Source organism: Heloderma suspectum, chromosome 2, assembly GCF_057233095.1.
Source record: "Heloderma suspectum isolate Gila_16-S chromosome 2, 16-S_ref, whole genome shotgun sequence".
NCBI classification, from domain to species: domain Eukaryota; kingdom Metazoa; phylum Chordata; class Lepidosauria; order Squamata; family Helodermatidae; genus Heloderma; species Heloderma suspectum.
In genome coordinates this window covers 5,784,058-5,810,467 of record NC_139459.1, presented here as the reverse complement: position 1 = coordinate 5,810,467, position 26,410 = coordinate 5,784,058, and the positions used below count along the sequence as shown (strand labels likewise).

At 44.1% G+C, this 26,410-nt stretch overlaps 1 protein-coding gene across 16 annotated transcripts in view; it reads right to left on the bottom strand.

The window, feature by feature from the left end:
- Window positions 1–26,410, bottom strand: part of KIAA1328 (KIAA1328 ortholog) — a 282,897-nt gene that overhangs the window by 155,506 nt on the left and 100,981 nt on the right. For all 16 annotated transcript variants that reach the window (XR_014787484.1, XR_014787486.1, XR_014787485.1 and 13 more), the window contains one exon: window positions 9,327–9,454. Coding sequence is in view for 13 of the 16 variants with exons in the window: in XM_084832825.1 (XP_084688951.1) it covers window positions 9,327–9,454 (128 nt within the window). In the remaining 3 variants the exon portion in view is untranslated. The remainder of the gene's footprint in view (window positions 1–9,326; window positions 9,455–26,410) is intronic.

Sequence of the window (26,410 nt, the reverse complement as noted above, 5' to 3'; positions counted from 1 at the left end):
TAAGGTGGTCTGGTACTCCCATCACTTTAAGCATTTGCCAGTTTGTTGTGATCCACACAATCCAAGGCTTTAGCGTAGCCAATGAAGCAGAAATAGACGTTTTTCTGGAATTCTCTTGCTTTCTCCATGATCCGGCAAATGTTGGCAATTTGATCTCTAGTTCCTCTGCCTCTTCGAAACCCCGCTTGCACTTCCGGTAGTTCTCGGTTCACATGCTGCTGAAGCCTACCTTGTAGGATTTTGAGCATAACCTTGCTGGCATGTGAAATGAGCGCAACTGTACGGTAGTTTGAACACTCTTTGGCATTGCCCTTCTTTGGAACTGGAATGTAAACTGACCTTTTCCAGTCTTGTGGCCACTGTTGAGTGTCCCAAATGTGTTGGCATATTGAGTGCAGCCCTTTAACAGCATCATCTTTTAGGATCTTAAATAGCTCAGCTGGAATACTGTCATCTCCGCTAGCTTTGTTGTTACTAATGCTTCCTAAGGCCCACTTGACTTCACTCTCGAGGATGTCCGGCTCAAGTTCAGTGACCGCACTATCATGGCTATCAGGGACATTCAGCTCTTTCCTGTATAGTTCTTCTGTGTATTCTTTCCACCTCTTCTTAATCTCATCTGCTTCTGTTAGGTCCCTGCCTTTTTTGTCCTTTATCATGACCGTCTTTGCACAAAACATTCCCTTGAGATCTCCAATTTTCTTGAAGAGATCTCTAGTCTTTCCCATTCTGTTGTTTTCCTTGATTTCTTTGCATTGTTCATTTAGAAGGCCTTCTTGTCTCTCCTTGCTATTCTCTGGAAGTCTGCATTCAGTTGAGTATATCTTCCCGTTTCTCCCTTGCTTTTTGCTTCCCTTCTTTCCTCAGCTACTTGTAAAGCCTCATCAGACAGCCACTTGGCTTCCTTGCATTTCTTTTTCTTTGGGATGGATTGAGTTGCTGCCTCCTGAACAATGTTACGGACCTCCGTCCATAGTTCCTCAGGCACTCTGTCTATCAGGTGTAATCCCTGAAATCTATTCCTCACCTCCACTGTATATTCATAAGGGATATGATTGAGGTCATACCTGAATGGTTTAGTGGTTTTCCCTACGTTCTTCAATTTAAGCCGAAATTTTGCAACAAGAAGCTCATGATCTGAGCCACAGTCAGCTCCAGGTCTTGTTTTTACTGACTGTATAGAGCTTCTCCATCTTTGGCTGCAAAGGACATAATCAATCTGATTTCGATATTGACCATCTGGTGATGTCCACGTGTAGAGTCGCCTCTTGTGCTGTTGGAAAAGAGTGTTTGCTATGATCAGCGTGTTCTCTTGACAAAACTCTATTAGCCTTTGTCCTGCTTCATTTTGTACACCAGGGCCATGCTTGCCTGTTATCCCGGTGATTTCTTGACTTCCTACTTTAGCATTCCAATCCCCTATGATGAAGAGGACATCTTTTTTTGGTGTTAGTTCTAGAAGGTGTTATAGGTCTTCATAGAACCGATCAACTTCAGCTTCTTCAGCCTCAGTGGTTGGGGCATAGACTTGAATTACTGTGATGTTGAATGGTTTGCCTTGGATTCGTACTGAGATCATTCTATCATTTTTGAGATTGTACCCCAGTACTGCTTTTCCCACCCTTTTATTGACAATGAGTGCTACTCCATTTCTTCTAAGGGATTCTTGCCCACAGTAGTAGATATAATGGTCACCTGAATTAAATTCGCCCATGCCTGTCCATTTTAGTTCGCTGATTCCCAAGATGTCGATGTTCAATCTTGCCATCTCATGTTTGACCACCTCCAGCTTACCTTGATTCACTGATCTGACATTCCAGGTTCCTAAACAATATTGTTCTTTACAGCATTGGATTTTCTTTTCACCACCAGACACATCCACAGCTGAGTGTCCTTTCAGCTTTGGCCCAGCCGCTTCACTCTTTCTGGTGCTACTTGGACATTCCCTCTGCTTTTCCCCAGTAGTATATTGGACACCTTCCGACCTAAGGGGCTCATCTTCCGGCGTCATCTCTTTTACCTTGTGTTACGTTCCATGGGGTTTTCTTGGCAAGAATACTGGAGTGGGTTGCCATTTCCTTCTCCAGTGGACCACATTTTGTCAGAACTCTCCTCCATGACCTGTCCGTCTTGGGTGGCCCTGCACGGCATAGCTTATGGCTTCACTGAGTTACGCAAGCCCCTTCACCACAACAAGGCAGTGATCAACAAGACAGTCACGTAAATACTGGATCCAGGTTTCTCACACACAGCCTCTGCTCACTTGTTTGGTAGGTGTCAGAATGTCTATGTAGTGCATACATGAAACACCTCACAGAGCACCCAGCTAGGACTGGCAGGTCTTGATGAGGTTACAACACCCCTCTGACATAGCATCACCCTACACCAGCTTCCCCAACCTCATGGAAAGATTGTCTGGGTTAGGAGTTGGAGGCACTGCACTACTTGGATGGCCGATTCCAGAAGGTGGTGCTGGGGGATTATTGCTCTGTGCCATGGCAATTGTGCCATAGGGTTCCACAGGGCTCTATTTTATCCCCCATGCTGTTTAACATCTACATGAAACCGCTGGGGGAGGTTATCCGGAGGTGTGGGCTGAGGTGCCATCAATATGCGGATGACACCCAGCTCTACCTCTCTTTTTCATCAAAACCAGGTGAGGCAGTGGCTGTTCTGAACCACTGCCTGGGCACGGTAATGGACTGGATGAGGGCCAATAAACTGAAACTCGATCCAGACAAGACGGAGGTACTGTTAGTGGGTGGTTCGTCTGCCCGGCTAGGTGATATTCAACCTGTTCTGGAGGGGGTTGCACTCCCCCTAAAGGATCAGGTTCGTAGTTTGGGGGTGCTCTTGGATCCAGAACTGTCACTTGAGGCACAGGTGAACTCAGTGGCACGGAGCACTTTTTATCAGCTTAGGCTGGTATACCAACTACGCCCTTATCTGGACAGAGATAGCCTAGCTACAGTTATCCATGCTCTGATAACTTCTCGTCTGGATTACTGCAATGCGTTATACGTGGGGCTGCCTTTGAAAACGGTCCGGAAACTTCAGCTGGTCCAAAATAGGGCAGCAAGATTGTTAACGGGGACTGGCCTGCGAGCTCATATTACGCCAGTACTTTTCCAGCTGCACTGGCTGCCAGTCCATTTCCGGGCCCGATTCAAAGTGCTGGTGTTAACATTCAAAGCCCTTAACGGCTTGGGGCCAGGTTACCTGAAGGATCGCCTCCTCCCATATGTGCCTGCCCGGACCTTAAGATCATCCTCAGCGGCCCTTCTCCGTGAGCCCCTGCCAAAGGAAGTGAAGCGGGTGGCTACTAGGAGGAGGGCTTTTTCTGCTATAGCACCCCGGCTCTGGAATGAGCTCCCTAGTGAGGTTCGTCTGGCACCTACATTGTATTCCTTTCGGCGCCAGGTGAAGACATTTTTATTTTCCCAGAATTTTAGCATTTTAGCTTTCTAAACTTTTAGCTTTGCTGTTTTAAATCTGTATTTTAAACTCCTGCACTGCTGCTAGGTTTTATTGTGGTTGTATTCTTATATTGTGGTTTTAATGTTCTATATATTTTAAATTGTTTTATTGTGTGTTGTTTGGTTTTAATTTTTGTGAACCGCCCAGAGAGCTTCGGCTATTGCGCGGTATAGAAATGAAAATAAATAAATAAATAAATAATATGCCCTCCACATGTATTGGACTGCAACTCCCATAATTCTCAGCCAGCATGGCCAATGGCTGGCTGGGAATTATGGGAGTTGCAGTCCAACACATCTGGACAGTGCCAGGTTGGGGAAGCCTGCCCTACACTGACTCAATGGGTTCACACAACACAATAACCCACACTCAAGAGTTGAGTATGGGTTGTCGCTGAACTGTGGGTTGCTGTTGAAACGTGGTTTATCATGTTGTCTGAACCCAGCTGCGATAACAAACCATGGTTTAACAAGAACAACCCACAGTACACAACCCTACAACAAACCATGGGTTCTCTTCATAGGTTGCTCATGGTTAACAAACCATGGTTTGTTAGCGTGGCTTCAGATAATAACCCTCATTTCAACAACAACCCACAGTTCAGTGACAACCCACACTCAACCCATACTCAACCCTTGAGTGAGTTATCATGTTGTCTGAGCCCAGGCTGTTCACAAGGCATGGCAACCCAATGTTGTTTATTTAACCCACAGTTTGGCTGTAGTGTGTGGGGGGCATGTGCAGCCACCATTTTGAACATGCAACTGTGCTTGGGAGTTGTTGTCATGCAAACCCAGCAAGCATGGGTCTGTTTAACGGTTACGCAAGAGTTGTTTAACCCTTGCATAAACAATGCTCGCTGGGTTCGTACGACACAACAACCACTGAGCAGGGGTTGCATATGCAACCTAGCGCCTGCAGGTGTCACAGCTCACTGTGGGTTCCAAAGCTCATCTGTTATTTCCCAAGCTCTCCATCTTGCCCCTGGGTAATGTCCACCTAATATAGATTGCTAAATTCTCTGACAGGCATGTGTCACTATCTTGTTATAGACCACAGCACATGCCAGCACTAAATCAATGTAGTAGGGTGATGCAGCCACATGAGAAAAAGCACTCGATCAGCTGGCTGGAAAAGGCTCCATTTCAGGCAGCTCTTTGGAATCCTCCTGGCCCACTGAGGAATTTTCTCATGAATACATCTGCTGGTGAGAAGAAGTATTAGCCAGCAGACTAGATGCTCCAAAGATGGTCCATTCAACAAATAGAGAAATGAGCCCCTCTTTAAAAAGGACCTTGCTTCCCTGTGACCCAATCCCAAAGTGGAGCACTACACTGTTATCTCCACTTGGGATTTGGTACAAAAAGCACTGGTGGTTTTCCTGTAAGTTATCCTGGGAATAGAGCTAGTGTCAACACACTTCAAGTGACTGAGGTCATGCCAGACATTGGTACCTCAGGTGTGAACCAAGTCCAGAGATCAAAATAATCATGGTGGGGTTTGTAAACCTCACAGTGGCTTATTCTCTTGACACAGTGAGCTGGTTTGTATGACACGACAGCCCACCATGGGTTATTTAACCCACAGTGAGGCTACGGCACATGTGGATGCCATTTTGTATATCCAACCCCTCTGCTCGGTGGGTTGTTGTGTCATGCAAACCTAGTGTGCGTGAGTTATTCGAGGGTTAAACAACCCTCGCATAACCCTAGGACAGACCATGGGTCATGCAAGCATTGATTAACCTTCACCATGGCCCATGATCGCCGGGTGAGCATGACATAACAATCCGCAAGCAGGGGTTGGATAAGCAAAGTGGCAGCTGCAGGCACTGCTGCTCATTATGGGTGTCATGCAAACTAGGTCACTGACTTTTGTACCCCTACGCAGTCCCATGGAGAAAAGCTCCTCCCAAGCCTCTAGGCAATTTCTGATTGTTGCATGCCTGCTGCCCTTGAAAAGCCCTAGTCCATTTTTTAAAAATAAAAACCTGTTACGATTTGGAGGGAGGGGTGCGCACGGAAATGCTCCACTAGCTTTTCCTATTTTGAGTTTAGCCACAAACAGTTGTGAGCAAACCTCTGAGCCAAGGGATCTGAGTTCATACAAATAAGAAACCCAAGCAACCAGCTGTGCTCACAAACAAACAGAAAAATAGAAGAAAGCGTGGCCTGGTGAAGGATTTTGCCATTCCTTCCATGGGAGAGATTCAAGAATACCCTTCCCTTGCAGACGTTCAGCCTGCAACAACAGAGTGGTCACGAGCACAGGTCCTCCAAGTTACAAAGCGTTTCCACAATTTCTCGCCAAAATAAATTGGATTCTTTCCACTGTTTCTGATGGCAGCGAAGCAAGGACTGTATAATTAGGTCAGCTGATTACCTAGAACAAGGGCAATTTTCTTTACATCCGAGTAAAGCTTTGTGAAAAACAGCAAAGAAACTACATTTGGGAGTAGCTGAGAGACTGTCTAAAATCCTTCTTGATGGAAGCGATTTAACTACATTTTAATATAGATGGTATTTTCTATTAATGTCAGGGCAGAAACTTATTCCTCCACATATCTCATCACAAGGGCTATCTCCACATCTGTCTGAGTCAACTTCAGTGACCACTTTAATATTCACTTTACAATTAATGCTGCTTTTTTATGGCTCGCTAGAAAGTAAACCAATTTCAGCCCAGCTCCTCAGTATTGAATTTATTATAAAAAGTTATGTACTTAAAACTCCTATAATGAAACCAGAGGCATCATGAGATATTAACCTAGAGTTAATGCTGAGAAAGCCGGTTTGAATAATTCAATTCATGTCACCTTAAGTATCTTTTCAAATGGAATTAACTTTATCTCACACACAAAAAAAGGAAGCGCCACGTTCCAGTTACTGATTATTGACTCCACAAGGGCTCCGTCTTAAATCATCTCGGCACCATTTTCCCCAGTAAGTTTGCGGCGCTCATGCCAAGACAGACGCTCAGAATGGAATCACCAGACTGTGAATTGAAGGCCATTTCATTTCAGACCCTATCCACTGATAAAAGATTCTTCCATATCCCAGAGACCTACCAAGTACAGCTGAACCAAAAGTTTGCTGGGTTCATATTTTGGACTGAAAGTTGGGGTTTCAGAGGAAACAACTTTAATGTATTTCTTTGTGCAACATTCTTACCGCGGTGTATGTAAGTGTCAGTACCACCATCAGTATCAGGTTGAACACTGCGTTCCTCATAGCTTAGATAGCTTTAACAAGGATTAGAATTAGATATTCATTGAGGATGTTTTGTTCAATTGTTGCAAAGAGAAGACTGGATGAGATGGATCTATGGTCTGACCCAACAAGTCTCTTCTTAGGTCAGAAAAAGAGGATTCCTTACTAAGTTTTCCCATATAAGGTTTTTCCTGCTTACTGTGCATGCACATACTTCCACAAGCCTTCCCCTGTACATTGTCTAGACCCCTTTCACCTCCCCCAGCATGACCCTGCCATGCTCTTAGATGTCCCTTCATTTCCACTGCATCACATGGTGGTGGTTGTAGTAGTAGTAAGGGAAAGCCTCACAGCCAACAGACTGTTATATTACTTTTCCACTCTCCGGGCACCAGGAAGAGAGGTCAGAATAAGAGCCAAAACCACTCACATTACAGTGCTCCTCTTGGGCCATTTGTATTCATGGTGCCGTAAGTGACATGGGGATCTAACTAAGCACAGCTGGAAAGGATCTTGGGAGAAGGCTGTACGTCATTAGACTCATAAGCCAGTCATAAAGTGGCACCAAATAGCCATCTATCAGAATATCATAGCCTTTAAGTATGTTCTACTCTGAAATATCTTTAAAATTTAGTATTTCACAAAATGGGTCGCAGCCAACTCTGAAACCAGCGGTGAAGTCCTCAGAGTTCTGTATTTGGTCACAGTGGTGGCCACAGAACTCATGTCCCACTGGGTTCCACCTACAGTTGAGTGCACTCTACTGTCACAGAGAAGGAACTGGTTGGCAAAATAGCAGCATCAAGAGCAAGGTGACAGAGTGGACAATTCCACTCAAGGTGACAGGAAATTACAAAGAAAAAGCCCAACTTCAGAAGCTGAAGTAATATGGCTCGAAAACCTCATTCATTCTGTGCTAGTTTAAATTGAGAATATTAGTTGCATTTGAAACTTGGGAGGGGAGTAGGGATTGGACGAGATCATAAATCCAGGAAGAGAGACTGAGCAAGATTAGAACCCCTTTATTTTCAAAGGCCTGCCATCCCCCAAAGTATTTCAGAAGATCGCAGCCATACGTTTCAGGTATGCCACCTTCTCAGTCCATTCTTCCATGCATCCAGAAAAATTAGGTCTCAAAGTCACACCCCAGTAAGCCAGTAAGGCCTAAGGTACCTCAGCACTTTCTGTCTTTGGACTGCCACACAAAGGACGAGGGTTGGTTCACACTTGCATGTCCATGGAGCCCTAAGACGATTCTCCAAAACAGCAGAGAGAACTTTTGTTTGCGTCAGGCTCTAGAGCAGGGGTGGGAAACCTCAGGCCTAGCCCTCCGGGGTTCTCTACACAGCCATGCCCACTTTTCCCCACCACCGTTTGGTGGTTTCCCAGCTTTTGTGCAGTTTCCCCCGCCCCTCCCCATTCTCTAAGGTTGAAATAGCTCTCCTAAGGCTTAGTTACTGGCAATGAGATCTCTAAGCTACAAAATGTGAGTATTCCCCCCACCCCACCACCTCTGCCTTTGACCCCAACCACCACTGGAGTGTAGTCCCTAAATGCTTTTCCAAAACTGAATTCAGCACTTGGGTTGAAAGAGGTTCCCCATCCTTGCTCTAGAGCTCCACAAAACATTTTAACGCTGAAATTTTGACTTGGTTTTCTGAGCACAGGCAAAGTTCCCAATACTTTAGCAATACAACTCAGAATCTCAACTGTCAGCTGACAAGCTGTTTTGTTGAGTAAAGCTACCAGTTAAGCAGCCCCTGCTAAACTGAGACCATACTCTTCTGACCAAACTCACCTTCTTCCATTCCTCTTCCAGCCTGCATCCACGTTTAAAAAGTGTTTTAAACATGCATATTTTACAAAAATTACATTTTCCTTGAAGTTGTACGCACCACATCTCAAGCCCACTCCTCCATTCACCTAATCATATAGAATGTAAACTACAAAAGGCTCACATCAAAATAAAGTAAGGCAGGTGGTGTCCAAAGAGCAAGAAACCTTTCCTGTACAGGCACCCAAACTGCAAAACTCATTCCCTCAGCATATGTGCCTGACACCTTCTTTACTATCTTTTAGGCAGCAGACAAAGCCTGCCCTATTTTAATGGTATCTGGAGCCCTTTATGGAAGGTGGAGTCCTCTGCAATCAATGGTTTGTTTGCTGGAGCACTTGTTTTTTTATGATGTTTTATTTCATTATTCCTTTTAAGGTTTTCATTGTTTTATATTGCATGCTCTTATTTTTAGCCATCTTGAGGCAAATGGGAAAGGCAGGATATCAATCCTTAACAGAATTAATCAGTAAAGCCAGTGAAGCTCCACGGTGCCATGGCATTTGGACGTGGTACCAAGAAAGGGGAAGGGAGGCAAACATCGCACAACTTATCCTTTTCATTTGGTCAACAAAGAAATAGGTTTCTTGCACACCCTATTATGATCAATGATTTCACTGCCTTCCTGTTCCATAGATTCCTTTCAGCAGGAGTTTCTGACCTCTAAGCCCCATGAGAAGGGAACGATCCACAGAGAAGCCAATTAAATGCTTGGGTTTTCACGGCTGTGGAGCCCAGTTTGATAGGCTGGTAACAGCCATCTAAAGGAAGCAATAAATGGTGGTGTGGATGAGACGCTTGCTTACCTGCTGTTCCTTCTGCTTGGCAGCTTCAAGCTCTGAAAGGGAGTGTGTTAGTTTTTCTTGCTGCTCCGAGAGATACTTCTGATAAAGGCTCAAAAGTTCCTGGCACTCTCTGTATTGCTGCTGCAGGGGTGAGATAGGAAGTTAAGGACGAAAACGTTTCTCACGGAAGGGGAGGGAGATGTAGTCAAACAAACACACTGCCATTTATTCTGTGAAAATGCAGTTTAGTCATCTGGTTAAGAAGTCCGTCATAACACACAGACTGAAAGACAACTTTAGAGCAGCAAGAAGGTGGAATCTTTCAGAGGATAAGTTATGACAGTCATAAGCAAAAAGATGCATCTCCCATGACTTATATTCCAAACTAAATGCAAACCCAAACCCACATCCATAGCTCAGTATTACAGAATTTTGTTTTATAGATTTAGCCATGTAGAGATTTCCAAGCTTAACTTATTCACATTCATCTTCTACAGGGTTTGGGCAATATATTCACTTTACCCTGGCTACTCCACCCCACATGTTCATTTTTCATCAACTTTTGGTGTCCACACTTTCCATAATACCATCATACAGGGTTGGGTATGTGACATGTCATAATAATGGTCAAGTATTTTTAAAGCATTAACTTTACTAGAACAAAAAAAGAGGATTTCATCATCAATATGTTAATTACTGAAAGTAGTTAACTCTTATTGTGAAAAAAATAAAATTAACTTTTCAACAAAACCATCATAACTTTTAATAAAATTGGATAATGTTTCTATAAATATGAATGGTTCACTGTACCATTCACTGTACTGTTCACTCTTCTCTTTTGCTTTTATCCTGAAACACCAGGGTCAGCCCACAGTTACAAAATGAAAAGAAAATGAAATTAAAACAGAAATAAGGCAAAGTAACAGCAACTATTTTTTAAAAAAAGTAGGCAGCAGACTAGCTATGTTTAAAAGACAGTTTTTAAAGACAGTTCTGCTAAGTAGTAGGCAGCAGGCAGATTCTTCATCAACTCCCAGGTCCCTGCAGCAAACAAAATGGAGTCACAGGTGATCCTAGGCAGTGGCCTTTGTGACTGATGACTGTTGGTGTTCCTATTCAGAGATGCCTGCAGTCATAGCAGGTGGCCAGGAGAAGAAGCTTTGCGATGCTGCTAGGTGTGCCCCCGGCTGCCACAGGGCTGGCAGGTAAGCAGCCACCAGTGCTTGCAAACAAATGACACCACAGTGACATAAATTGCCACCTACACATTGCCATTCTGGATTTCATGGAATACTGACCAGTCATTTGAATGGCTTTGCCAACCCTGTCAGCATACCTACTCCTGGACCTGCCACATACACATAATAATGCCATCAGTGAAATATGCTTACATTCTTACCACTGGCAGCGTTCTTCAGCATTGTCATCCATCCTCTAAAATACAAGGTTATACCACACCCAGGCTTTGCCAACTGCACTAGCTCCCTGTTGGTTTCCGAGCCCAATTCAAAAGTGCTGCTTCTGACCTTTAAATCCCTTTATGGCTTGGGACCAGACTTCATGAAGGAGCACCTGTCACCATAAATGCCTCCATGGACACTAAAAACATCAGAGGCTCTTCTCCAGGTGCGTCTGGTGGCTAACAGGAAGAGCCTTTTCAATGGTGGCACCCCAACTTTGGAATGTTCTTCCCAGAGGCTCACCTGGCACCTACTTTAATGGCACTCTGATGCCACCTTTCTTTTTCTCAGACTATTTATTTATTTATTTATTTATTTATTTATTTATTTGGGGGTGTTTTTACCCCACTATTCAGCCGAAAAACGCTCCCACAGTGGCTTACAAAGATTAATATTAAGACAGTCCCTTTAATATTTCAAAGATGAATATTAAGACAGTCCCTGCCCTCAAGCTTACAATCTAAAAGACATAACACAAAAGGAAAAGGGATTGGGAGGAAGGAGGGGAAGGAAAGCAAATACTGATGTATAGGACCAGGTTGGTCTCCCCCCTGTGATGATGTTCATCCTGGGAGGCAGGAGGTGCAGCCCCCCAGTGGCCCTCGGTTCTCTAGCCCGTGGATGAGGCCAGAGTCTATGCTGGTTTGTTCCATCCTGGTTCACATCTTATATTATTGTATTATTTTTACAAATCTGCTATTTTAACCTAATTGTATGTTTTATTGTACGTATCCTGTTTTAATAATGTTATTGTAAAACGCCCTGACAATTTGATTGAAGAGCAGGGTACAAATTCCAATAAACAAATAGTTTAGCTCCCCCAACATCCCCTTTTGCTATTATTTCGACCACCGTTTTGGCTGCTCTAAGGTCCACAGAAAGCAGATGCAAAGTGTAGGATGGGACGGAACATCATAATTCAACTGGAAAGTGCAAGAAGAATGGAAAAAGAGACAGTGGTGGTAAAAACAGGCTGAATGTGCACAGAGATGCAAACGAGGTAAGTGTGGATGATTTATTCATCAGCGGCCGGCATGGTCATCAATTTGCTTGACTACGTTCCCAAACGCAAAGCCTTTCGCAAACTCCCCATGGCTCAGATGCCGGCACAGCCTGGCAGGCCTTTCGGAGGCCGGCGACAAGTTTTGGACAGTGATCTAGAGAAGCGGCAAACTGTGGCATTTGCAAGGATATTAGCAAAAGTGCCCTGCCTTGCTTGCAGCATTGAAATTCTGCGAGGAGATGAATTGGCTCTTCACCTGTCACTATGCAATTCCATCCCTTGCTCATTTAACATGGTAAACCATTTACGTGGCATCCCCCTCCCCGCCTTTTACTCTCCCCACCTCTGCGCTTTTAATTATGCATGCAGACAAGGCGAGGGCTCGCTGTCCAAAAAGATTCCTCCAAACAGAGGCGAACAACAACACGCCACTAGTAAGGAAGGGAACCAAACATACCCTTTCTCCAACCTGATGTGGGGATTTGCTACAACTTTTCATTATAAATTCTAATCTTTGCTAAAAATGCATGGAGAAAGGGTGGGAGTTACCCATTAGAGTTCTATAAATTAAAGCCACTGCTTTATTATCCTTTGTTACAACCAGTGGAGGCTGGTGGCTCCAGTTTCGGAAGGGCAGTAATTCCATTCTGGGTTTTAGTTTGAACCAGCCAGAACTCTAAAGGTGCTATCCAAGGTGCTGCACTATATCCACAAAGTGGGTTCAGCACCTTCGATAGCACCTTTAGAGTTCTGGCTGGTTCGAATTAAAACCCAGAGTGGAATCACCGTCCCTCTGAAACTGGAGCCCCCAGCCCCCAATGATTATAACCCTAAAAAGGGAGACTCAGAGAGACTATGGGGGGAGGGGGGAGAACAGTTTGAAAATTAAGAAGCAGCTAGAAGTGTGAAAGGGTGGTAGCACCTAATGCCTTTCTGAAGCGCTGCAGACATTATTCAATCTCCTCTCCCCACTCCCCCCCACCCCATACCTCAAGCCTACTTCATTGGCACCTCCTCTCTTAGTTTCTGTCTGTCCTTACTATAATATATGACAAGTCTACGACCAGATTGGGCTGTGCAATACCCATGGCCGGAGCAGCCTACCAAAAGCACACACAGAGGCTATCCTGTAGCTAACTCCTTTGCTGACTTCCTAGTTTATGGGTAAGCACTGAACCAAGCAGTGTTTGCATATAAACTGGAAATCAACAAAGCAGGTTACTACACAATAAGGTACCAGCTTGTCTGCTATCAGAGGACTTCTCTAGATGCCATCTGGATGCTCAAAAAGGGCAGAAAATCATGCTACAGAAGGCTTATTGAACTCTGCCTGCCCTAGATTTTGAGTCATCAACCCCTTCCCAACTAGTATTCACGGTTCCCCTTGTACTAACTGACAATGCAAGAAGCTGATAGAGAAACCCCATACTTTTCATAAACATTTTACTTTGTGTCTTTCCTCTAAAATGTTGCAAAGGGCCCCCCAAAGCATTCTCCACTTGATCCAACTGGACAAAAAAGGGACCCTCCTTAAATTTGGGCCGAATAAAGAGAGCCCCTTGAAATCCCTTCGCTCTGCTTGAAACAAAAAGATGGCACAAGCAAGGGTTTAAATAAGCTAATTGCATTTCTCAGCCGACAGACGTGGAGCTCAGGCAGTTTTATAGTTCAGTGTTTTGCCGGTGTATACACCAAAAAAAAAACCAAAATGATTTGTGGTGGTCTCTGGAGTCTTTGCCAGTGATGATGATGTATATAAAAGGAATTTTTTATGCCAGCTGTAACCATCAGCAGTAATGTTTATAGTAGGTGAATGTATTAGTCTGGACGCAAGGCATGAATTTTACTCTTGAAAAAGCCCGTTCATTTATACAGCCCAAGAGTTAAATGTCGGCATTTGAAGACAAATTACAGGCAAATTCATTTAAATCCAAGTTACATGGCAGAATATAAAAAACCAATCCCATCGTTATCAAACTTAGATGCTTCTTTGCTCGCTCACCTTTCGAAGGCTACTTTCCACATGTGCAATGCACAATGGAGCTCATCACTATTTAGTTCAAGGGTCCACCCCACTAGGACAAGTGGAAACAGCAGGCCTCCTCCACAGCTCTCAGGGACCTGGTACTGTATGAGAGAAATTACAAACGTATGCAGCCCCCAGTAACAAAATAGAAGAAACCTAGGAGAACTGGTGCAGGAATTGCCCCATTTGAATTTGCCCCTCTAATATTTTCCTTTCCTAGTTTATTAGTGTTCTATTATGAACCAGCTTTTACTTTGTACAATATTGCTTTCCTTTGTTTCCCACCCAGCACTTACATTTTTCAGGGGAAAAGAAGTGTTTTTAATACACTCCTAAAAATCACAGTAAATAAAGCAACCTGACAAAACTGGAGAAAAACACGGGCCCCAACATTTTGAGACCTCTCTAGCCATGACAACACTGAATGTTCACAAACATACTAACTGTAAAGGAGTTAAACTGCCATCATGAAGGGAGAAGATGCAAAGACGTGAGGTGGAAGCACTGCTGCAGTGATCAGTGGCTAGGCAGAGTGCACAAATGGAGGTAGGTGAGTGCATATATGCCACTGAGCTGGGATGAGTGTAGGGATGTGGATGAGAAATCAATACAGAGAAGGGACTGCAGAAACACTTCTGCAAATTGCGGGCGGGAGGGGAGTTGTTTTTTTTAATACAGAGAGCAATGTCATATGCGCATGAAATCTGTTATGGTAGCTTTGGATTGGACCATATTAGATTGCCTCAACATATGCTCCGCACCATGAAACCCTACCACAGGTTTTAAATAAATGGCTTAATTCTCTCTTACATATACAACCCATTAACAGTTAACAGCAGACAAGCAGTTCATCAGAAATATTCCCTGCTCAGCACCTTTGAAGATGTTCACAAAATTATACACTCATAGTTCTCTGGAATAAATACCAGCCCAGTTCACTTGGGGAAGTGAGAGGGAGAGAAGCATTCTCAAGCTCACTTAATATAAATTACGTAGCTAAACATGCTTTACCTGAAAGTGCCCGTGACAGAGAGCAGCTGCCAATTTTGGCTGCTCATCCCAAGAGAAGCTCACCCAGAAGCCCTTAGCCAGGGGTGGGTGGGTTCAGGCCTTGTCACATGACCAATTCTAGGCTACCGGTGCTAGAGAGATTCTTGCAGATGTAGCTAATCTTCTTGCAGTAGTTTTCTTTGTATCAATGTCTTTTAGCCATGATAATTGGATGAACCTCTATCCTCGGAGAATGTATACCTTTGAACACCAGAAATTAGGATCAAACGGGGGATTTGCCTTATTTATTTATTTATTTATTTATTTCATTTCTATACCGCCCAATTGTCGAAGCTCTCTGGGCGGTTCACAAAAACTAAAACCAAACAACACACAATAAAACAATTTAAAATATATAGAACATTAAAACCACAATATAACAATACAACCACAATAAAACCTAGCAGCAGTACAGGAGTTTAAAATACAGATTTAAAACAGCAAAGATAAAAATGTAGAAAGCTAAAATGCCTGGGAAAATAAAAAGGTCTTCACCTGGCGCCGAAAGGAGTACAATGTAGGCGCCAGGCGAACCTCACTAGGGAGCTCATTCCAGAGCCGGGGTGCCACAACAGAAAAAGCCCTCCTCCTAGTAGCCACCCGCCTCACTTCCTTTGGCAGGGGCTCACGGAGAAGGGCCTCTGATGATGACCTTAAGGTCCGGGCAGGCACATATGGGAGGAGGCGATCCTTCAGGTAACCTGGCCCCAAGCCGTTAAGGGCTTTGAATGTTAACACCAGCACTTTGAATCGGGCCCGGAAATGGACTGGCAGCCAGTGCAGCTGGAAAAGTACTGGCGTAATATGAGCTCGCAGGCCAGTCCCCGTTAACAATCTTGCTGCCCTATTTTGGACCAGCTGAAGTTTCCGGACCATTTTCAAAGGCAGCCCCACGTATAACGCATTGCAGTAATCCAGACGAGAAGTTATCAGAGCATGGATAACTGTAGCTAGGCTATCTCTGTCCAGATAAGGGCGTAGTTGGTATACCAGCCTAAGCTGATAAAAAGTGCTCCGTGCCACTGAGTTCACCTGTGCCTCAAGTGACAGTTCTGGATCCAAGAGCACCCCCAAACTACGAACCTGATCCTTTAGGGGGAGTGCAACCCCCTCCAGAACAGGTTGAATATCACCTAGCCGGGCAGACGAACCACCCACTAACAGTACCTCCGACTTGTCTGGATCGAGTTTCAGTTTATTGGCCCTCATCCAGTCCATTACCGTGCCCAGGCAGTGGTTCAGAACAGCCACTGCCTCACCTGGTTTTGATGAAAAAGAGAGGTAGAGCTGGGTGTCATCCGCATATTGATGGCACCTCAGCCCACACCTCCGGATAACCTCCCCCAGCGGTTTCATGTAGATGTTAAACAGCATGGGGGATAAAATAGAGCCCTGTGGAACCCCATGGCACAATTACCACGGCACAGAGCAATAATCCCCCAGCACCACCTTCTGGAATCGGCCATCCAAGTAGGAGTGGAACCACTGTAGTGCAGTGCCTCCAACTCCCAACCCAGACAACCTATCCAGAAGGATACCATGGTCGATGGTATCGAAAGCCGCTGAGAGGTACAGGAGAATCAACAGGGTCGCACTCCCCCTGTCCCTCTCCCAGCAGAGGTCATCCCACAGGGCGACCAAGGCAGTTGCCTTCATGCCCTGTTGTGAGATTCCCTGTTGGGAACAGATTGCTGGTCTAGATGGACCTTTGGTCTCATCTGGTGGTACACAAGCACAATCCTTGCCTGACATCACCAGATCCCTAAGGTCTGCTTTGGCCCCAAGTCCTCCCAACCAAGGAACATTCAGTGAACTTATGGCTAAGAACAGGCTTGAACCTGGGTCTCCTGTGTCCAACACTATGGTAGCTTCCACCAAGCTCAAAAGCTTTTTTGTTCCTCAACCTAGGTTACTATTCCAAAAGAACACTCAACTAACGATCATAAAACTCCTCCCCAAAGTGACAGCCTACATTTATAAATCACAGTTCCACTTTTTTTAATTTAGATTTATTTTTCAGCAAACTATTATAAAATCCTTCAACATCAGAGACATGGCAACCCTGGTTTTAAAAAGAACAGCTCAACTCCACCCACAAACCCAAATGTCACCCAGCAATCAACAGGTACTGCATTGACTTTCAGAACCTAATAAACAGGGATGACGTGGATCACAGATGTGGAAAAGGGTAACACTGAGCTACTCTCCTGCAGGCTTTCTTACTTAAAATTTGAAGGTGCAAAAAAGACAGAAGGTAATAAAATGTTTTATGAACAACTTCTGTTGTTCTAATATAACTGAGCTTATATGGACTATTTAGCTCAAGCAAGCTACAGACCTTACTGGGAACTTCCAACATGGCCCTTCTTTAATAATGAAAAGGTTCTACTCAAGCTGTGAACTCCAGGAAAAGCCAACATCCCCCAGAGAATTGGGATGTTCAGGAAAGCAGGCAGCAAAAACACAGAAGTGGTGGTGTGAAGCAGAAATGAAGCCTATTCCGTACAAGAAACTGGGAACTGGAGCCTTGAATATTTTAATGCTAACAAACAGTTGGCCAGTTAATTAAACCAAGGTACAAATGTGAGAAGAGAAGAAAAAGGTCACCACACCTCCAGAAGTTAAACCACTCACTTCCATTTGAAGTGTTGTCATTCTATTGTTGAACGGTATAGCATTCACATAAAGGAATGGCTAATACATTCCCATAGTGTTTGAAAGGAAATTAAATTTACATTCTTTGGGAATATGGTATCATAATTAGTTCATGACTTGATTACACTTTGAAGTGAGCTGGGATGACACATGGTGCATACTAATGAGCCAAGCAGAGGTTACCTGCCTTTAAGAAAAAGGTACCAGCGCTCCAAACAAAGGGAAAGATTTCCAGCTCTCAGTTGGCACAGCCAGGATATCAAATTCAAATCTTTTCTGCTCCCATCTGGCATCAATAAGGCCAGAGTAACTTAAAGATGCAGCTTCCTAATCAGCTGAATGAGTTGTTTGGGAAAATAATCCTTCCATCTCCACCCATACCACCTGCACAGTAGCTGCTAAAATTGATTCTAAAAACCACAAAAAGCACTAAGCTTACATCGGTCAAAATTGCCAATAAGATTTATTTCTACAAACAAGATGGAAATTTCATGAACTACTGAAGGGAGATTTACATGCCTTTGCTCCTTCAGCTACTTGGATTCTGGTCTGCTGAGAGGCTTTTTGAAAATAACAAATTTAAAGCCCCAAAACATAGAGGACAACAGAGAATCACAAAATTGCAGAGACTGCTGCCAAACCAAATAATCAAAGAAAACTTCAAATTATAGTCACTGCATTATATTCAATTCTACCTCAAAGCGAAAATGTTTTTTAAGCGTTTTAGGTGGGTTCCAGGTTTCAAAGTAGACTTTTGGGTTTCTGTAGGTCTGAACCAAAAACTACTCACTATTTTTCATGAATGTTCTGGATATTGCCAAAAACTGCCTCTCTTTTTAGCACTCCTTGCAAAAGTACTTGCTTATTCATTAACCTATCCTCACTTGAAATCATTCTCAGTTGCCACCATTTGCCATGAGTAACATCATCATATCACCAAACCTGTTTAGTTGCATCAACCCACTGATATCTGGGGACAGCATCACATCAGATGTCCAGTCATGAGTTCCCACTTACCCCATGATCTCTGATTAAACAGGATTACCAAGGTGAAAATATTGTGCCAAATAGAATTAAAGAAGATTAATATTTGCACTAAGTCTTTTCTGGGGGGAGGGGGGGCACTTTGGTGGAATCATGGATTACTTAAAATTGGCAATGGCAAATATTTGGCTCAGTCCTAGTGTCTGGTCACTTTCATATGCAGTTTCTTAAACTGTGCCTTGTTAACTGATCTCACCGAGCAAAATCCTGAATATACAAGTATCCTAAACTAGTAGGACCAGTTTCAGATGAAATGGAAAAAAAATAGCTTTTATTCTTAGCACACCCAGCCCAAGTGGCTTAATATTTTTCTATTTGTACTTTGCCTTGAGCACTCACTGAGCGGAGGGTCAATCCAAAAATACTTGGGGAAAAAAATAAATACCTAGTCCATGTATTAATGCATGAGGGAACAGCCATCCTGTCACGATGCTAAGGAGATGGCCTTTCCGCTGCTTAAAAAAAATGTGGACTGTTGGAACACATAGATTCGTAACAGCCTTCACTAAATTGCAGGGCACTGCACTAGAAGGAGATATTTCATGGTTTATTAGAGGAGCAAAGAGCTTATCAAAGGATTAATACATCCCATTGAAACATTGGGGTGGGGGGAGTTAAGACAGAAAAGTTGTGCCACTTGTCACAGGCACTAGCCCATCGATGCCGATGAGATGTATGTTATCACAGCCCAAACTACATAGATCATTATCATCAGAGGTGTGGTAGCTAGAAGGGGAAAAAATGAAGTAGTGCCGAGAAAGGCCCATACCTACGTGCCTATTACCCCTCAGCTGTCCATTTGGTCAGGATGTAACCAGGGCAAGGCTAAAAAAAATTAAGTCAAAAAAGTTAGAACTTCTAGAAGAGCCTAGTAATGACTTCGGCTCTTTTAGAAGTTCTAACACCAACTACTCCATTCCACAATCCTATCTCAATACCTAGAGGGAAGAAAAACCAACACCTTTACAGGGGAATTTTGACCCTAATCAAACCTCTAGTGACGAGCCCAGTTAAATGTTGCAGTCGGAGGTTCTGTGTACCGGCACCCAGAATTTCACTTGCCATTCATTCATTCATTTCCATGACGCCCAATAGCCAAAGCTCTCTGGGTGGTTCACAAAAAGAACATTCTTTTGAAGAACGTTCATCTCATTTCCGATCTAAATTTGGGAATGGGCATCCTGTTTGAGTTTGCCACTGGACCAACAGTTGTCCATAGCTTCAAGCTACTTCCCCCTGGCCAATATTTTCATACCATCATCTACAACTCAGAAGGGAACAAAGACTAATACATATTTTCCCCATGTTCACCCTGCATCACACCCATTTTCAGAAGCACACATTTGTCAATCCATGCAACAACTAAAAGAGAAAAGGCATCACTTTCCATTTAAAGTTGAGAAAGCATAAACTTTCAATACTTCTTTATAGCTACAGATAGTCAGAAAGGAAAAGCCAGGAAGCAAGCAGAAAAGGGGGAATGCATGTATGCTCCACTGTCTAAGCAACGAAGCATGTTCTTCTCTCCTATATGCTTCTCCACTGGATCCCGGCAAAAGACTTGCAGTCCTGGGGTTCAAATCACACCTCAGCTGTGGACTTGGACAAGATCTGCTCTCTCTCAGCCTCAGTTCCCTACTGGCCTACTATTAGGGCTAACAGAAGTCCAATAATGTAATGTTGGATTTAGCCCATATGTACTTTGGCATAGTAACGGGGAAAAGAAGAAGCAATGCTCATGCAATTTGACCTCTCCCAAAATGATCTGAAGCTGCTACAATAGTGAGCAGAATAGTATGGTGGCTGTAGAGGAATGCACTATGTCAAGAATCCTCCTCCTGTCAGACAGAGGTTTATTTATTTATTTAAGTCATCTGAACCCTAAAAACATTTTACCTCAATCTGTAACCTCCCAGAGCAGTTTGCAGATCAATTATTAAAAAGAAAAGAAAAAGGGGCCAGAATACACCATAGCAAAGCTTTATTCTTGGTTTAAATTCTGCAGATGCTCTACCAAGATCCATATTGACTTTGGGAGTATACAGGCTTCCCTTGGCTTGCCCTCAGGTGATCAAAGCTCCTCCAACAAGAAGCAGCCAGGAACTGTTACCATCTATGCTTCCATTCATTATTATTGTTAGCAGCCTAAGTCTTGGTGTGGTGGAGAGAGAAGAAAGGACACAATTTTTTTCTTGAAGATACAGGATCTATGGGAGAAAACATGTTCCATTTGCAACAGAAAGTAAACTCAACCCAAGCTATAACAAAGGGGCATGACGGACAGGGAAATCAAAAAAAGGAGAGACTAAATCCTCCAAACATAAAGAAATAGGTGTACTTTTTTCTCCCTTTCCCCTTTACATATTTAAAGTGCAAAATTAAAACAAATATAGAGAACGCTGCATAATTTAGCTGTCATTTTGTATCAAATTGCTCATAATTGTAACCATAAAACGATAATATTCTACCATATGTGCATCTGCAAAGCTGACAAAAAGCACTGGTCAGCTCCATGGAGATGAAAAATGGACCAAAGGCTCCCCTTAGTGGCCAATGGGTGGGATATAACAGCAGCTTAACAATTCTGAAGGCCGTCCGCATGATTCTTCTTCTAACGTACATGGACAGAATCTGGTTGTCTCAACATGTTCAGACAGACCTTGCAAATGGTAATAATCAGCAGCAATTCTGTAGACCCACAACTTTTGCACTAGCTAGTTCACTTCTGTGCTCTTTAGCTTGTTGTTGTTGTTCAGTCGTTCAGTCGTGTCCGACTCTTCGTGACCCCATGGACCATAGCACGCCAGGCCTTCCTGTCCTGCGCTCTCTCCCGGAGCGTGCTCAAGTTCATATTCATTGCATCCGTGATGCTATCTAGCCATCTCATCCTCTGCCGTCCCCTCCTCCTTTTGCCTTCAGTCTTTCCCAGCATCAGGGTCTTTTCCAGGGAGTTTTCTCTTCGCATTAGGTGGCCAAAATATTTGAGCTTCAGCTTCAGGATCTGTCCTTCCAATGAGCACTCAGGGTTGATTTCCTTTAGGATGGACTGATGTGACCTCCTTGCAGTCCAGGGGACTCGTAAGAGTCTTCTCCAGCAACACAGTTCGAAAGCATCAATTCTTCGGCGCTCAGCCTTCCTTATAGTCCAGCTCTCACAGCCATACATTACTACTGGGAAAACCATAGCTTTGATTAGACGGACCTTTGTCGGCAAGGTGATGTCTCTGCTTCTTACTATGCTGTCTAGGTTGGCCATAGCTTTCCTCCCAAGGAGCAAGCGTCTTTGAATTTCATGGCTGTAGTCACCGTCTCCGGTGATCTTGGAGCCCAAGAAAGTAAAATCTGTCACTGCTTCCATTTCTTCCCCTTCTATATGCCAGGAAGAAATGGGGCCAGATGCCATGATCTTAGTTTTTTTAATGTTGAGTTTCAAACCAGCTTTTGCACTCTCCTCTTTCACCCTCAACAAGAGGCTCTTGAGATCCTCTTCGCTTTCTGCCATTAGGGTGGTATCGTCTGCATAGCGGAGGTTGTTGATAATTCTCCCAGCAATCTTAATTCCGACCTCTGATTCATCCAACCCGGCATTTCTCATGATGTACTCTGCATATAAGTTAAATAAGCAGGGTGACAATATGCAGCCTTGTCGTACTCCTTTCCCAATTTTGAACCAATCGGTTGTTCCATGTCTGGTTCTTACTGTTGCTTCTTGTCCCTCGTACAGGTTTCTCAGGAGACAGGTAAGGTGGTCTGGTACTCCCATCACTTTCAGAATTTGCCACAGTTTGTTGTGATCCACACAATCAAAGGCTTTAGCGTAGTCAATGAAGCAGAAATAGACGTTTTTCTGGAATTCTCTTGCTTTCTCCATGATGCAGCGAATGTTGGCGATTTGATCTCTAGTTCCTCTGCCTCTTCGAAACCTAGCTTGTACTTCCGGTAGTTCTCGGTTCGCATACTGCTGAAGCCTAGCTTGTAGGATTTTGAGCATCACCTTGCTGGCATGTGAAATGAGCGAAATTGTGCGGTAGTTTGAACACTCTTTGGCGTTGCCCTTCTTTGGAATTGGAATGTAAACTGACCTTTTCCAGTCTTGTGGCCACTGTTGAGTGTTCCAAATTTGTTGGCATATTGAATGCAGCACTTTAACAGCATCATCTTTTAGGATTTTAAATAGCTCGGCTGGAATACTGTCATCTCCGCTAGCTTTGTTGTTACTAATGCTTCCTAAGGCCCACTTGACTCCACTCTCTAGGATGTCCGGCTCAAGTTCAGTGACCGCACTACCATGGCTATCAGGGACATTCAGCTCTTTCCTGTATAGTTCTTCTGTGTATTCTTTCCACCTCTTCTTAATCTCATCTGCTTCTGTTAGGTCCCTGCCTTCTTTGTCCTTTATCATGCCCGTCTTTGCACAAAACGTTCCCTTGAGATCTCCAATTTTCTTGAAGAGATGTCCAGTCTTTCCCATTCTGTTGTTTTCCTCGATTTCTTTGCATTGTTCATTTAAGGCGGCCTTCTTGTCTCTCCTTGCTATTCTCTGGAACTCTGCATTCAGTTGGATATATCTTCCCCTTTCTCCCTTGCTTTTCGCTTCCCTTCTTTCGTGAGCTACTTGTAAAGCCTCATCAGACAGCCATTTTGCTTTCTTGCAATTTTTTTTCTTTGGGATGGATTTCGTTGCTGCCTCCTGAACAATGTTATGGACCTCCGTCCATAGTTCCTCAGGCAGTCTGTCTATCAGGTCTAATCCCTGAAATCTATTCCTCACCTCCACTGTATATTCATCAGGGATATGATTTAGGTCATACCTGAACGGTTTAGTGGTTTTCCCGACGTTCTTCAATTTAAGCCGAAATTTTGCAAGAAGCAGCTCATGATCTGAGCCACAGTCAGCTCCAGGTCTTGTTTTTACTGACTGTATGGAACTTCTCCATCTTTGGCTGCAAAGGACATAATCAATCTGATTTCGATATTGACCATCTGGTGACGTCCATGTGTAGAGTCGCCTCTTGTGCTGTTGGAAAAGAGTGTTTGCTATGATCAGCATGTTCTCTTGGCAAAACTCTATTAGCTTTTGTCCTGCTTCATTTTGTACACCTAGGCCATGCCTGCCTGTTATCCCGGTGATTTCTTGACTTCCTACTTTAGCATTCCAATCCCCTATGATGAAGAGGACATCTTTTTTTGGTGTTAGTTCTAGAAGGTGTTGTAGGTCTTCATAGAACCCATCAACCTCAGCTTCTTCGGCCTCAGTGGTTGGGGCATAGACTTGAATTACTGTGATGTTGAATGGTTTGCCTTGGATTCGTACTGAGATCATTCTATCATTTTTAAGATTGTACCCCAGTACTGCTTTTCCCACCCTTTTGTTGACTATGAGTGCTACTCCATTTCTTCTAAGGGATTCTTGCCCACAATAGTAGATATGATGGTCACCTGAATTAAATTCGCCCATGCCTGTCCATTTTAGTTCGCTGATTCCCAAGATGTCGATGTTCAATCTTGCCATCTCGTGTTTGACCACCTCCAGCTTACCTTGATTCATTGATCTGACATTCCAGGTTCCTAAACAATATTGTTCTTTACAGCATCGGATTTTCTTTTCACCACCAGACACATCCACAGCTGAGTGTCCTTTCGGCTTTGGCCCAGCCGCTTCACTCTTTCTGGCGCTACTTGGAAATACCCTCTGCTCTTCCCCAGTAGCATATTGGACACCTTCCGACCTGAGGGGCTCATCTTCCGGCGTCATATCTTTTAGCCTTGTGATACGTTCCATGGGGTTTTCTTGGCAAGAATACTGGAGTGGGTTGCCATTTCCTTCTCCAGTGGACCACATTTTGTCAGAACTCTCTGCCATGACCTGTCCGTCTTGGGTGGCCCTGCACGGCATAGCTTATGGCTTCACTGAGTTACGCAAGCCCCTTCGCCACAACAAGGCAGTGATCCATGAAGGGGGCTCTTTAGCTACTACCTCCCTTATGGCAGAAAGCGAAGAGAATCTAAAGAGCCTCTTGTTGAGGATGAAAGTGGAGAGTGCAAAAGCTGGTTTGAAACTCAACATTAAAAAAACGAAGATCATGGCATCTGGCCCCATCGCTTCCTGGCATATAGAAGGGGAAGAAATGGAAGCAGGGACAGATTTTACTTTCTTGGGCTCCAAGATCACCGCAGACAGTGACTGTAGCCATGAAATTCAAAGACGCTTGCTCCTTGGGAGGAAAGCTATGGCACACCTAGACAGCATAGTAAGAAGCGGAGACATCACCTTGCCGACAAAAGTTCGTATAATCAAAGCTATGGTTTTCCCAGTAGTAATGTATGGCTGTGAGAGCTGGACTATAAGGAAGGCTGAGCACTGAAGAATTGATGCTTTTGAACTGTGTTGCTGGAGAAGATTCTTACGAGTCCCCTGGACTGCAAGGAGGTCAAATCCGTCCATCCTAAAGGAAATCAACCCTGACTGCTCATTGGAAGGACAGATACTGAAGCTGAAGCTCAAATATTTTGGCCACCTAATGTGAAGAGAAAACTCCCTGGAAAACACCCTGATGCTGGGAAAGATCGAAGGCAAAAGGAGAAGGGGACGGCAGAGGATGAGATGGCTAGATAGCATTGCCGATGCAATGAATATGAATTTGAGCACACTCCGGGAGAGAGCGGAGGACAGGAAGGCCTGGCGTGCTATGGTCCATGGGGGCACGAAGAGTCGGACACGACTTAACGACTGAACAACAACCCTTTGCAAGAACTATCAGGACTTTGCCCCCTGAAATGATGCCTGGGCACCCCATTCCTTCTTGCTGATTGTTTTGTCCAGGGACTTGCAATTACAGAGAAATGTTCCCGTCATGAATTTCTACCTGGTGGGGATTAACCTCTACTAATTTCCCTGGTGAAGAATTATTCCAGAAAGCAACTGGGGTCTTTTCAGCAAATGCTTGAGGCAGAACACTGGACTCCTCAGCACTAGCAGCACTAAAATCAAAGAAGATGCTCCATACAGATACATTTATAACATGGATATAACATGAACGTCATGGAGGCAGAAAAGTGAAAAGGGGTGCCACACAACAGTTTATTGTCAGTGTATAGTATAAAAATACTGGTATATAAATGGAAGTGGTATGTAAATATTCTAAAATAATAATAAAGCATAGCGTAGAGTATTTGCTCACCACGATGATGGTAGGGGTGGGGAAGCTGCCCTCCCCCCACTTTCCCTCACTTGCCTCCTGGTCTCAGTGGCAGCCATTCAGAGAGGGCCTCCTCCTTCCCTTGGTGCAGCCCTACCTTGTTAGGGCAGCGTAGCCTGAATGCTCCTTAACTCAGCCCAGGCCTTTCCTGGTGAAGAATCTGGCATAGTGGAACAGGATGGCTGAAGGCACTTGCTTCCCTCTCCCCTCACCCTGTCCACAACAGCAATGCTGCTGACGAGCCAGGAGGTAAAGCCTGTCTAAACACCAAGAGTGTACAGTCTGTGGTGCAGCTTGGCCATGCAGGCACTCCATCCTAGGAGTTGCACACGGTCTGAAGGGGAGTGCCAACGCTGGATGGGTAAGCATGACTATGGCAGAGGCAAACCATGGGCTTATATATCTATACTTAGCAGCTCCTCTCTCAACTGCCCTTATAGGCACCCTGTTGTCAATCAATTTACTGTCAATCAATTTACACGAGGAATTGAGGTTGTCAGACTAAACTGAGGCCATCCAATAAGTTGATGTAAAATGTATTAAGGAGCTGATGTAAAAAGAGGTCTGAACCAGATCCCTCTCAGATCCATCCAAGACTAGTACACATGAGCTTTCAGACATCTCTTTCTAGGGCTATGTACAATGCACTAAAAGTACAACTATGAGCT